Consider the following 13,877-nt stretch of genomic DNA (forward strand, 5'->3'; position numbering starts at 1 on the left):
GGTGAATTTCTATTGATGTTGGGTTTTGGGGTCCTCTGGGCTCATAACACAGGGAAGGATGAAATAGCTGAAATTTCCATTGTATCCGGAAGTCTGTCATCTTCCTGATCAGAGGATGAGTTGATATTCCTCAATCTTATATTGTGCCTCTTGGATCAGTGAGGTTAATGTGAGGTGGTGGGGGTGGGGGTGGAGTGTTGGATGGGGAGGAGGTTAGCGACTAGAAGTGATCGGCAGCTACAAGTTCATGATGTAGAGGAAACTATATCAGAAGCAAAATGGAAATAATTGCAAATGAACTGCTAACCTATTGCAGCTAATTTTACAGAATATTCGGAGAATATAAAGTTATGCTTGTATTTGATTGGATGGATACAAAGTAGAGATTAGGACTGGGTAAAATTTAGTGACAACATATAAATCACAGTTTATTAACTGGTGATATCTACACATTGTTGAAAATCACTAGGCGTTGACTTTCACATGTAATATTGTTTTGTATCTATTGACAGATGGAAGTTCATTTCCCCCATTTCTTCATAATGTGATGAAAATATATTTTTTTTCTTCGGACATTTGCAGGTACATTACAACTTAAATTGTGCACAATTTATCTATCTTCTATAGAAGTTTTAATAGTTGAAAACAACTTTACTAGTAATCCAAAAAAAACCCTAACATTGCACAAATTGAATCTGTGTTTCTAATCAAAAACAAATAGAATAAGACTGAAGGATTATGTAACAAAAAAGCTTATTTAGAGGATTTCTTTAAAGAAAATAACAAGAATGTATTTAGCAATGGTTACCTGTAATTAAATTGCATAACACCATCTTTTTCAGTGTTATGACATTGAAAATTACTTATTGGAGATAAGTGCAAAAAAACAATAATTTCTGAGACATTTAACATATTTCAGAAAATTTATCCTGGCATGGTCAACAGTTACCTTCTCAAGTCCAAAGCAGTGTCCATGTTGGTACCATGTTGGAGCATTGCAGGGGGAATAAACCAACTTGCGGGCTAACTGCCACATGACCCTCCCAGGATAGGTGGTCTTCCAGCGCCGTGTCAAAATGAGAGGCTCATTGACATCTTCAGCTATGGACCTCCAAACTGAGGACCCCATCCACCCTACACACAGCATCTTTCGGGGAAAGAGATGCAGGAGTATCAGAGCCTGCACACCCAGTCTGAGGAATAACTTCTTCCCACAGGAAGTGAGAATGCTGAAAGATCAAAGGAACTGCTCACACTAACCATCCGAGATTCTCCTATTCATAAAACAATATTTATTTCTTTATTTGTATATATGAATACTTGTCCTGCATGTGTATTGTTTGTCTGTACGTGTGTTATGTCTGGTTGTGTGTCTGTGTGTTTTGCACTGAGGATCAGAGAATGCTGTTTTATCAGGTTGTACTTGTGCAATCAGATGGCAAATCAACTTGACTTGACAAAGCCCATTCATACTTGCCCTGTGTATGTGGAAATAATGCAGTCCTTTACTAGCTGGCTGTTAAAGCCATTAATTAAGATTCAAGATTCATTCATACATGTAATAGACAAACTTTTTGCTTGGTTTGTTGCAGTCTCACTACTAGCCCAGTGTTCCCATCAATAAGAGAAAGAGAAGCAAAAGAGAATCCCTTCAGAGACACTGAGTGTCTGTGGATTCACATGCAGTTCTCCTGTAACCTCTGGAGTTGGCAGCAGTGAATCTGAGTTCTCAGCCTCTGACACAATTAGGGGCTTCCAAAGCTCGTGGTCCTTTGGGATCCCTGCCTGCCATCAGCTCCCTCACGAATCCCAGTCCTGCTACTTAGTTCTCATAAGCCTGTCTCCTGTAGTCTGTCGTGGTCAGCCTCCCTGTAGGGTCTTCTCCCAGGCTTCTCCTTCTCGGTGGCATTGGGGGGTGAGGTATTCTCTTACTCTGGTGCCCTGCACCGAACCGCTGATCCCCTGGAGCCCACAAACCCCATGGTCCACTACTATACCATCTTGGGCATGATCCTTCTTGGGTTTGCCGGCCCCTTCCACAGGTGACTTAAAACCTATTCGAGGTTGTTGCATAACAACCAGGCAGAGGGATCCTACGGAGGAGAACTGCGCAAGAGCTTTTATTCAGAGAGAAATTTGCAGGCGATGCTCCTTCAAAAACTCTCCTTTTGTTCAGCTTCTTAGTTGGAAATCATGGCCCCAATATCAAATGAAGGAATATCGGAAATGGATAGGTCTGATAGTGCTACAGAACTTGGGAACATATTTGGTGTGTCTTTCTGTGTCATTTTATACACCTGAACACCATAGTACTTCCAGGGTGGAGTCAATTGTGGAGCAACCAGAGAGATGTCATCCGACACCGCGCAATCCCATCTCACCACTTGGAGGGAAAGTCCAATGGTGGTTCTTGAAGGAGGTGGGAGAATGGCTGTGGCTTCATCAATGGCTCTGTGGGTGAGCTCCTCCCCCTGCTACCTTGTGACCTGCCACAACCTGGTATTCACTTGGGGGTTGGGAAAACTCTAATAAGGCTTTCAATTGGAGAGGGATCGACATCGTAGAGTTACCTAGAAAAGGGATTGGCTGGCTTGCTTTACAGAGAATTGGCAGAGTTAGATGGGCCAAAAGGCCCCTGTATGCTTCATTAATTCAGCCATTCTATTCTGTTATTTGCTGACAGTATTAGGGTGGAGCTCTGTGCAATGGCCTGATGTGCACAGTGGGCTGGAGTCAGCTTTTTGACCTGCTGATCTTATCCTCCTGAATCCATGTCAAACTCACACAGTGCTCAAGGTTAGAATTTACCCTCACAGGCGCAAATTATATTTAACAGGAATGGAAATTTTAAGTTGTTATCTATTCCATTTGATCAGGTCAGACTACCAGTGGTGCGCGCTGCAAGCTCAGAGGTGTGCTAAATGGCCATTAAAACATTCTAAGTTGCATTAAGGAAGGGAATGATTTGTAACTGCCGAGATTAAATCTTAGCCATTGTTTACACTCATTTTAATTGATTCCACAGATCCATCTTCGCAGAATACGAACAGAAAAAATCTCTGAAGGGCATTCCTGTTCATCGTTTTGTTATTCCCCCGAAAGCCCTCGCTTCCTATGTTGAGAATCCAGACAATCGCTGTTATTGCAAAGACAAGACAATTTCACAAAACTGTACTTATGGAGGAATCCTTGGGATTAGCGCCTGCAAAGAAAGTAAGTCCTGGCCTTGTGAATTAGAAGCAGGAGTATGACCCTTGTTTGCTCCAATCTTGGCTTATCTGATTGTAACCTCAGCTGCACATATGTTTTCAGTAATCCCGCAGCCCTTGGCTAATCAGACATCTATCTATTCTGTCTTAAACATATTCACAGACTCTGCTTCCATTGATCCTTAAAGAAATTTGCAAAGACACAACTGCATGAGAAAAAAAGAAATCACCTGTCTTGAAGGGATGGGCCCTTAATTTTAACAGTGACTTGACTCTCCCTGGGAAAAGAATCATCTCAGCAATCCTTCAGAATCTTATACGTTTCAATCAAGACCTGATCAGTCTTCCATACCCCAACTGAAACAAGCCTAGCCTGTCCAATTGTTCATTATAGAACAACCCACCCACTTCACCCGTTAGTCTGATAAATCTCTGAATGGCTTCAAATGCATTGACATCCTTCCTTAAATCAGGAGATTAATACTACACACCGTTCTCCTGCTGTGGTCTCACCAATTGAGACCATTAAATGGAAGAAAATAGCATTTGGGATTCTGTCAGTAGCTGACATAAATCCTGGGAAAATATTGTCATTTAATCAAATGTTATGCACCAACTTAGCTCCTTTATTTTACCTTCATGTGATTTTGCAAATGGAAGTTTGTCATTCGATAAAGAGTTCCATAACAGAGAGGATGAGCTCCTCACTCAGAAGATGCTGCTCATTAGTGTCTCTTGGTCAATATTATTGTAACCTGTGTCACCAGGGTTGATGATGAACTAGATCCAGGCTGTCTTGGGAAAGGAGGTTAGGATAGGTGTACCAGAACATATGTGAAGTAGTGGTGTAATCAAGAGAATGGAGTAGAATGCAATCATTCATTGTGGCAGCCTTGTAATAGAAAACACTGTGGTCAGTGATGAAGAAAGCAAAGGGAAGGGATAATTCAGGTGAAGGCAGCAAAGTTATTCAATTTAGACAAACAGCACGGTTACAGAACAGGAGCACTCAGAGGAGATCCATGCAGATACAGTGAAAGTGTACAAACTCCTCCCAGACAGTGCCGGATTCGAACCCGGGTTGCTGGCGCTGTAACAGCATTGTGCTTTCCGCTATGCTAACCATGCCACCCTATACATTTTTAATGATTTATTCTCCATATTGGAGTGGGAATTGAAACGGCAGCTGTAGTCAGGAACATGGCAGAGAAGCACACAGTAAAAGTTACCAAAGAATTAAGTGCATTTGGTCTGGGGAAGAAATAGTTTGTGTGGACTGAACAGATTTTCTCATTTTTGTCTTGCTTTGGTCTTCTGTTAAAACTTTTGATAAATGAGTCTGTTATCTATTCAACGTCAAAATTTCATTGAGATTCCTGCTTCAATATTATTTAATTAACAGGATATTTAATCACGTGACTTGAATTCTAACCTGCGAATTATTCCCTGGATGTTTATCTGGCTGTGGTTTTATTCACAACTCTACTCTAATGGGTATGCTTTAAATTTCAGAAAAACCCATTTTTATTTCGCTCCCTCACTTTCTGTATGCCAGTGATGAAATTGTGAACTCAATTGAGGGGATGACACCCAACAAGGAAGAACATGAAACCTTGCTTGACGTGGAACCTGTAAGTGATCATTGTTTATTTTAAAAAAAAACTTTTTATGGATTTAATTTCAACCTATTGCTAGGAGGAGGAAATTGATCTGGAGTTTAAAGAAAAAATAGTTAAAAACAGTGATTGGAATCTCACAACTCAGAAAAGGTTCTGTGCTACATCTTCCAGAAATCAGTGAAATATCAAACGTCAACTGAGCAAATGTTTGGCAAAGACACATTAAGAAATGTATGATCTAGTCAGAGACTCGTTAGCTTTTTTTGAAGTTTATTTGTTTTATCTAAAACCAGTGATTTCAAGCATATTTTAATAATGCTCAGTTACCTGCAGCAAGGTTTTATATGCATTTTCATTTTAAAGTATTAACACCAGAGAAAATGTCTGGGCTAACATTTAATCAACAATACTGGACATACCTTCGAGTTCAGAGAGCAATACCTGTTAATTTGTGATTAATTTCCTCTGAATAAGAAGAATGTTTGGGAAGACAGTGAGAACATTGTGAGTGTGTTTTTGGATTAGAGAGAGGAGGTGAGATGAGAGGTGTGGGAATTGGAAATAGATGCGTGTAAGAATGATGGATGGTTGTGGAGAAAGGAAACACTGGGAAGGAAGGTGGTATGTAAGAAAAATGGAGGGAATAGGGAAGTTGGATGGATGAAGGGGAAAGTACTGGCAGAAGTCAGTAGGCTTGTAATGGATGCTGACCACAAGGTTGTCCCTTTGAAATGGAAAGAGAAGACATGGTCCAGGTGTAACTAAAGATGATGAGCTTTTTTAATTTTGGGAAAGCGTGTATGATGTTGAACCTGGATGTGAAATTTAAAACAATACAATGGCGAGAAACCCTGTTTGTCCAATAAATTTACATTCTAGGCAGAATTACCCGTATTGAACAGTTCAAAATTGGCAATTTTGTTATTGTCATTGCTCTTTACATGATGCCTTTATAAATTTATTTTCTTTGCAGGTTACTGGATTTTCCCTGAGAATTGCTAAGCGTATACAAATCAACCTAATGTTTAAACCTTCAAAGAATATTGAGTACGTTTGATTTGTATTTATTACCCAATATACACAAATAAGCAGCTGTTTAAATCATCATGTTACTGAAAATAATATTTTGTCATGGCTTTTTCTTGCCAAAAAGAACACAGGAAAATTCAAACAACCTATAAGTAGCGACTACATCCTGTGATGATGTAACTTCCAGAGGTACTCCTTGGAAACGATTCAGACAATAGAGCCATTAGAGGAAGTATTGGAAGTGGTGTGCAAAAGCTTAGCTTTATAGTAGGAAGTGGGAGGTGGAGGGAAATGCATTGTGTGGGACCCAGGTGGTTAAAGGTACAACCCGCAATAAATGGGGTGGAGGGAAGTTGTAAACACAAAGGTCAGAGTAAGTAAAATGCTGAGTTTTGCTGGGCGCAAAGGGAGGTTAAAGAGAAAAAGAGGATCCAGGACTATGAAGGGATTTAAATGGCAAGAATGTTTCCCATGGTAGGGGAGTCTAGGACAGAAGCCACAACTTCAGGATAAAAGGGCTTCAATTTAAAACTGAGATGCCAAAACAATTCTTCAGGCAGAGGGTCGTGAGTCTGTGGGACTTGTTGCCAAAAGTGGATGTGGAAGCGAGGTCATTGGGTATATTTAAGGCAGAGATTGACAGGTATTTGATTAAGGGTTAGGAGGAGAAATCTGGGGAGTGGGGCGGAGTGGGAGGATGGATGAGCTCATGATTCGAATGGTGGAGCAGATTCGATGGGCCAATGGGTCGACTTCTGCTCCTATATCTTGTGATTTTGTGAAGATTGGAATTTCAATTGAGATTCAACTCCAAGGCAATCAGTGGAATGTGAGTAATGGATGACAAGGTACAGGAAGCAGGATACTGCATGAATTAAGGTTCACAGAGTATAGATAGGAAGGAGAGAAGCAGATTCTTCACAGGAATAATTTACAATTAAGTGTCATTTCAAGGCACTGGTAGTTTGGCGGTGCAGCATTTAGCTTTGCTATCTCACATTTCCAAAGACTTGGGTTCAATCCTGACCACAGCTGCTGTCTGTGTGGAGTCTACACCTTCTTCCTGTGATTCTATGGATGTCTGCTGAGTGCTCTGTGGTCTGAAAGATGTATGGTAAGTTTATTACCTGCTGTAAATTATCCCTTATAAATCATTTGTAAAAATGATTAAAAATGGAAAATGATGGTGCTGTGGGGAAATGAAGGGAGAGTGAATGATATGGATGGATTTCTCCCTTGTGAGTCAGCTCAGGTCTAATGGGATGAATGTCCTCCTTCTGTGTTGTAGTAAGGTAGGATCATGTGTATTTTACTGACATGGGAAGGTTGAAAGTCTTGACACAGTGTTTTCTTTTGTAGAATATTACACAATATTAAGGAGCCGACATATTTTCCTTTGATTTGGCTTAATGAGGTAGGAAGGTGTTTCTGCATTATAATTTTACAATGACAAATATGGTAAAGAAATAAAAAGAATATTGATATTACTTTATTTCTCTCAAAATGGCGGTATCCATTCATTAACAGGTGGCACGGTGGCACATAACAATTCATTTAGGTACAATTAAAACAGTGGTTTTCAAACTTTTTCTTTCCATCCACATACCTTAAGCAATTCCTTACTAATCACAGAGCACCTATGGCTTAGGGAATACTTAAAGTTGTATGTGAGTGGAAAAAGGTTGAGAACTACTCGTTTAAATAAAAACAACCAGATTTTGTCAGTGCATATTTATAGATTATAAACTACAAAACAGTCATAATATAATTATAATTTATGATTAAAGATAAGTTAGTGAGTGGGTTGGTCAATGCTTAAAACTGGACTGTACAGGGTCTGAATTTGCTCCTTCTGTTTTTGTTCTGTGTAGAATTAGTGAATTGTAGAATTATCTTGAATGTTTGTCATTTCTGATGCCTTACTTGTTAAAGCATGCAATACAAAAGAGTTCTGACTTTTTTCAATCCTAGACAGTCACAGTTGATGATGAAACCGCAAAGAGGTTCAAGAGATCTTTAATAATACCAGTGAGAGTTCTTGGAATTGCTCAGTTATCCTTGTTATGTCTTGGAAGTCTGATGTGTATTTCATTTGCAATTGCTCTTTGTTTGACTTCAAGACGAAATAAGTGAGTATAAAATATTCATATAACCATTATCACTGTGTTCGTGGTCTTTGCAAACATGGTTTGGGATGCTGGGAGAAAGAGAGAGAGAGAGAGAGAGAATCTGTAAGTAACAGATTGATGTATCCAAACTGAAGGATGTTCAGATTTTCTCCAAAAAAAAATTACTCACTAGACCTAAATCCCATTTGGTGAAGGACGGTGCATCATTCATTTCAAGAAGGTAATGTATTTTACGCCAGAATTGTTTTCTTGATTTCATAATTGAAGGTTAAAAGTCAATCTGTGAATATTTGTTCAATGTCATGTCACATTGAATAGGGAAAAAAAAGATAGTTTTGGTCTGATTAGAAAAGAGACAAAGTTGGTCATGAAGGTCTTCTTTCTTTGGCTTGGCTTCGCGGACGAAGATTTATGGAGGGGGTAAAAAGTCCACGTCAGCTGCAGGCTCGTTTGTGGCTGACAAGTCCGATGCGGGACAGGCAGACACGGTTGCAGTGGTTGCAGGGGAAAATTGGTTGGTTGGGGTTGGGTGTTGGGTTTTTCCTCCTTTGCCTTTTGTCAGTGATCATGAAGGTCATGGGACAAAAAAAGCATAAAACAGTTTGTTACCATGTGATCACCATCAGTTCAATGCAAATAATCTGCGAAATAAGACTGATGATCTGAGGGCATAGATAAATATATCTCATGGCTATTGAACCATAACTCAGAGGGCATATATGTTAGGTGGTTAATGGATTTGCAGGCAAAGTCAAAGTAGACAGGATATAAAATTGCTTGAAGAAATCACTGGGCAGGGATGATGTGCTGGTGATATCATCTTAAAATGAGGGTGGCCCAAAAGAATCAAAGGCTCCTCAAAGAGGCAGTAATAGTCGGAGGCTTTAACTTCTCAATATTAATGGGGACAGAAACAAATGCAAATGAGAGAGGATGAAGAATCTTTTAAAATAGTTTTCTTCACTGCATTTTTTCCAGAAAGGAGGAAGCACAATGTGGGAGTGCCTCTACATTAAATATCAATGAATTAAGTTAGGCAGGTAGAAGGGATGATGTTATTGGGAGAGAGTTTTCGTGAGAACATACAGATCAAGAGTAGGATGATGGCCTTTCGAGCGGTGCTGCTGAGCAATATCACCACCTTCCTGCTCTCGTCCCATATCTCTTGACTCACCGATAGTTCAACTTTGGATTTGATGGTGTAGAATAATAATTCAGTTGGACTTAATATAATTCAAGATTAGTTCTCAACTCTGAAATATGACTTAACATAAGTGGACTGGGAAAAACTAATTGAAGGTAAACCTATTTTAAGACAGTGAGAAGATCTCTAGGAAGAGATGACAAGGACTCAGCTCAAATGCATTCCTGGGTAGAAAAGAAGGTGGGGTTCCCATACCTGGAATGCTCCCCTCCCCCCAATTTTCAGATTTTAGTTTAATTTTAAATGTTTTAAAATTTTAATTAAGACATACAGCTCAGTAACAGGCCCTTGCCACCCAACTAACCTACAACCCCTGTACATTTTTGAAAGGTGTCATGAAAGGTAGAATATGAGAAAAAAGGAAAAAAAATCTTCCTGAGCAGCATGGGCAATACCAGTTGGAATTAAAAAGAAAGGTACGGTGACAAAGAAAAATCACGAAAATACATCTGTGGGTTAAATCGATTAAAATCTTTAGGCATTGAGCAGTATGTAGACAGTTACAAAAATAATTTCTGTTTCCTTGTTTTGTTTGAACAGGTAACCATGAAGAGATTCAGAATGTATATTTTGCACCCTGCTTGAATCATTGAACTTAATGAACCATTATGCCTTTGTTTTGATTATCTACAGAGTAGTCTACATGCTGAAAATATGTAGTTTTTAATCAATGATAATTTTTAAATGGTATTTGTCTAATGTTAGAATAATATAATTGTGGTCATAGACCTGTACAGCAGGGAAAGAGGGTCTTCAGCTCAACCTGTACATGCTGACCAGTTGCCCATCTCATAGGAGCATTAAATATCAATGAATTAAGTTAGGCAGGTAGAAGAGATGATGTTATTGGGAGAGAGTTTTTGTGAGAACATACAGATCAAGAGTAGGATGATGGCCTCACTTGCCATAGTCATAGTCTCAGTTGCCATCTTACATTTCTGTCTAAATGATTTTAAAGTGTCATAATTATACCTGCATCTACCACTCCTTCTTACACTCATTCCACATGCGCAACATGTTCTTCAGTTTGAGACTCTCCTGCTCTGGAGAAAAGTCAGTGAATCTTCACCTTATCTAAGTCTTTCATTATTTTACTGACCTCTACAAGGTCACTCTTCAAAGATTTCCAGGCATACCCAGCCTCTCCTTATAACTCAAGCATCTCTGTTACAGTAACGTCCTCGAGAATTGTTCTCATGCAATGCGTTAGATTTTAGTATTTCTGAGTATAGAAGATAACATTCTGGAAAAGAAGCCAAATTTTATAATAAACAATTCCAAAGTTGTGCATCATATGGTTTTGTTCTCCCAAGACTTTTCAATCATAGTTAAAGCAAAATAAATAGTTGCCTGCAGACAGAAAATCTGACATCCAAGCCTGATGAGCAATATTATGTTCAGTAAGGCTAACAATTTCCATGAACCAACGTATCATGGACCAAAATATTATGTTCTCATAGTTCGTTGCGTTAATTATTCCCCACACTGCTTGCATTACTGAAATAAGAGAAAAATGCACTAAGATTTAGTCGAGCAATCTTCCTAAATGGTATCATTTTCCTAATCAATCCAATTCAGAGGTAAAATTAAAGAAGATGAAAGCAAAGTCTCATTGGCTGTGGGAAAGACCCCTGAGTGATTTGTTCAGTTACCCCTGAGTGTAACTCCTTAAGTGATTAATTGAACTGTGACTACCATGAATGACTGGATGAGTCCTCCTCGAGATTCCATGAGATCAGGAGCTTACAGCATGGATGGCAGAGCCTTTAAATTAATTAACCCTGCCCTTTCAGAATAATCTATCAGACCTGGGACCAAGTTAGCATTGCAGGTCCCAGGTCTGATTGCAGGGTATGATTTTGCTTTGCTTGATAGCTGCTAATTGATGACACTTAACTGTTGAAATTATTGGGATATGTAATTTGCTGGCCAGACCAATGTTTATTGACCATCTCAAACTGAGTTTGAGGGGGTGGTAGCAGACACCTTTTTTGAACCACCGCAGTCCACTGGTGAATATACTGCCACCAAATAACTGTGGTGGGAGTTCCAAGATTTCAGAGCCAGTGATGAAGAAGTAGGAACAGAAATAATCTTTCTCAATCAGGACAGTGTGTGACTTGGAGGGAGACCTGCAAGAGGTTGTTGGTAAAAATAGCTGGGCAAGTATACGCAGCGCATTTTGTAAATACTGAGAAGTCAAGCCAAGTCAAGTTTATTGTCATCTGATTTCACAAGTACAACTGTTCTCTGGTCCTCAGTGCAAAAAAATGCAGACAGACAACACAGAAACAGACAAACAATTCAAAACAAGTATTCATATTGTTACAAGCCCAGAGGACCCCAAAACCCAGCAGCAATAGATATTCTCCAAAACAAATGGTGACTTAAACAAAATTTGCTTTTAATTACCTTTAAACATGAAAATAGAATCAAACTTTAACTTATCACTATTGACTTACTTAACCTAACTTAACCCCATGCTAATTCTAAGCGAGCGTAATGTGTGTGTAAGTTCAGAAAAGTTCATTGTTTCACAGTCCAATCTCACTTCTCATTCCTCCAAGTTCACTGGATGCAGGCAATTCTTATACTGAGCACAGAATTTAACATTTATAAAGTTCACCAGGCTTTGGTGCTTGAAAGGTAAATGGTTACCACTCAGGAAAGTTCTTGTTAGTTTTCAGAGAGAGCGATTTGTTGTACGATGGATACCCACAACTGATGTGCTTCCATCAGCCAGTTCAGTGTCTTGCTGACAAAACTTGCCCCCTTCAGGGTTCTCCAGATGATAACCTCTTTCTTTCAGGTCACCACAGAGTGCCTTTTTTGTTTCTCTTATTCCAAGTGAAACATTAGACAGCTAGTCCTGTCCTCTTGCATGAACCACAAGGGCTTTGACCAGGCTGAATCAAGACACTTATAAGCGTCTTCCACATGGGGTTTTCCACAAGCTTGGCAGCTTGTCCTTTTCCAGTCCCAGCTGCTGTTGCTGGTTGTAACACTGTAGAAGTGATCTCTGTGCGTGTCTCTCTCTCTCTCTCTCTCTCTCTCTCTCTCTCTCTCTCTCTCTCTCTGAGAGAAAGCCTGATGGACTCCCTCTTAGAACAGCTGTAGACAATCTGCAGCTCCAACAAGATTTACATCTGTTGCCTTTTTGTAAATAACATCCATTAGTTTAGTCTCTTGGGCACTCTCCAAAGCTCTTGCAAAGACTGTTCGCCCTGATGTGTCTAGCATGGGGCAGGGCTCCAGTATTTGAAATAAGATCTGTTTTAATGTGTTTGTATGTGACCTACTCTAACAAACCTTTCCCAATTTATCTCCCAAAAACATATCTATATATTTTGTCACAATATATACAAATAACTAAATAAAGTTTCATGAATGTGAGAGTGTCGGATGGTTAATGTGAGCAATTCCTTTGGTCACTCAGCATTCTCATTGCCCGTGGAAAGAAGCTGTCCTCAGCTTGGCGGTGCTGGCTCTGATCCTACTGGATCTCTTCCCTGATGGGAACAGCTAAAAGATGCTGTGCGTGGGGTGGAAGGGGTACTCAATAGCCCTTTTCTCACTGCCATCCCAGTTCATTGGCCATGCAGTGTCCCAGTTAAAGAAGCCGTTTTTGCTGTTCCCACTGGACCACTTTTAACTGGGACATTATCTGCTTTCACATTGACCATAGGTCATCCCTGTGGTTAGGAGAGTCTACCTTCAACATTTTTGTCCCAGGATGCAGCTTGTCCTTTTTTCACTGGGCTAATTGGAACGCCGGCATCAGCTGATCGGGGATGTGAGTGGGGGGCGGGTCTGTCAATCCCTGGCGTGGTTTGATGCTGGCGTGCCGATTGATTCTCTTTTCCACTGGACCCTTAACCAGTTAATTGACTGCCAATTCCTAGGACTAGGTGCCAGTGAAAAGGGGGGCTAATGATTTTGCACGGCCTGTGGCCCCCTTTGCTGGTGGGAAGAAATGTTTAAGGTGGTTGACAGAATGTCCATCAAATGTGCAGCTTTGTTCTGGATGGTGTCAAGCTTCTGGTGTGCTTTTGGCCCTGCATGTGCCCAGGCAGGGGAAGAGTATTTCATCACTCAGCCATCAGGGGGAGAAAAAAAAATCAACAAACATCTATGTGGTTTCAGTTTGGAACAGACGTCAGATAAGAACATGCTTTTTTCCCCTGCAGCAGTTTGATAAATCACCGGATGGGGGTTTAAACCTGAATCTCTCTGACAGCTGCTTTGTAGTTTCACATTTTACTCCTTGGAAGAAAGTCATGACAGACTTTCTCCATCTTCCTTCAGGAAAACCATCATATAGAATTTAATACTCACTGACCTTGGAGAAAAGCAGCTCACAGGAACAAGATCTTTTACAGTTCTGGGAATTCCCAAAACACTGGACAACCTCTTGATTACTTGTGTCCTGTTGGGTAACAAAAAAAAAACCCAGACAATTTGCAAACAATGAATGATGAGCTCATTTGTTTTTTGATGTTTAAGAAATCTGTTTTGAGAGTACGGCTGCTGCGTGGAGGAAAATGCAAAGTGCAATTCATGGCACGTAAAACCCCTATTATTCAGAATTCAAGCAAATGGCAGCCTCAAGCAACTGGCAAAAAAAAAATCATGGAAAATAGATAGGAAAAATACGAAAGCTTAAAATTGGCACGCCTCACCGTAAGTT

At 40.0% G+C, this 13,877-nt stretch overlaps 1 protein-coding gene across 6 annotated transcripts in view; it reads left to right on the forward strand.

Annotated features, from left to right (window-relative positions):
• The window catches only part of cd36 (CD36 molecule (CD36 blood group)), a 36,455-nt gene that overhangs the window by 20,873 nt on the left and 1,705 nt on the right, over nt 1-13,877 (forward strand). For 3 of the 6 annotated variants that reach the window (XM_069909236.1, XM_069909235.1, XM_069909232.1), the window contains exons 7-12: nt 513-582; nt 3,026-3,213; nt 4,722-4,840; nt 5,802-5,875; nt 7,217-7,271; nt 7,829-7,986. In XM_069909236.1, the coding sequence (XP_069765337.1) occupies nt 513-582; nt 3,026-3,213; nt 4,722-4,840; nt 5,802-5,875; nt 7,217-7,271; nt 7,829-7,986 (664 nt within the window). Of the gene's footprint in view, nt 1-512; nt 583-3,025; nt 3,214-4,721; nt 4,841-5,801; nt 5,876-7,216; nt 7,272-7,828; nt 7,987-9,520; nt 9,690-9,730; nt 10,940-13,877 lie in introns of those variants that run through there. The other 3 variants (XR_011348210.1, XM_069909234.1, XM_069909233.1) reach the window with 3 other exon arrangements.

This window comes from Narcine bancroftii, chromosome 13, assembly GCF_036971445.1.
Source record: "Narcine bancroftii isolate sNarBan1 chromosome 13, sNarBan1.hap1, whole genome shotgun sequence".
In the NCBI taxonomy this organism is placed as follows: domain Eukaryota; kingdom Metazoa; phylum Chordata; class Chondrichthyes; order Torpediniformes; family Narcinidae; genus Narcine; species Narcine bancroftii.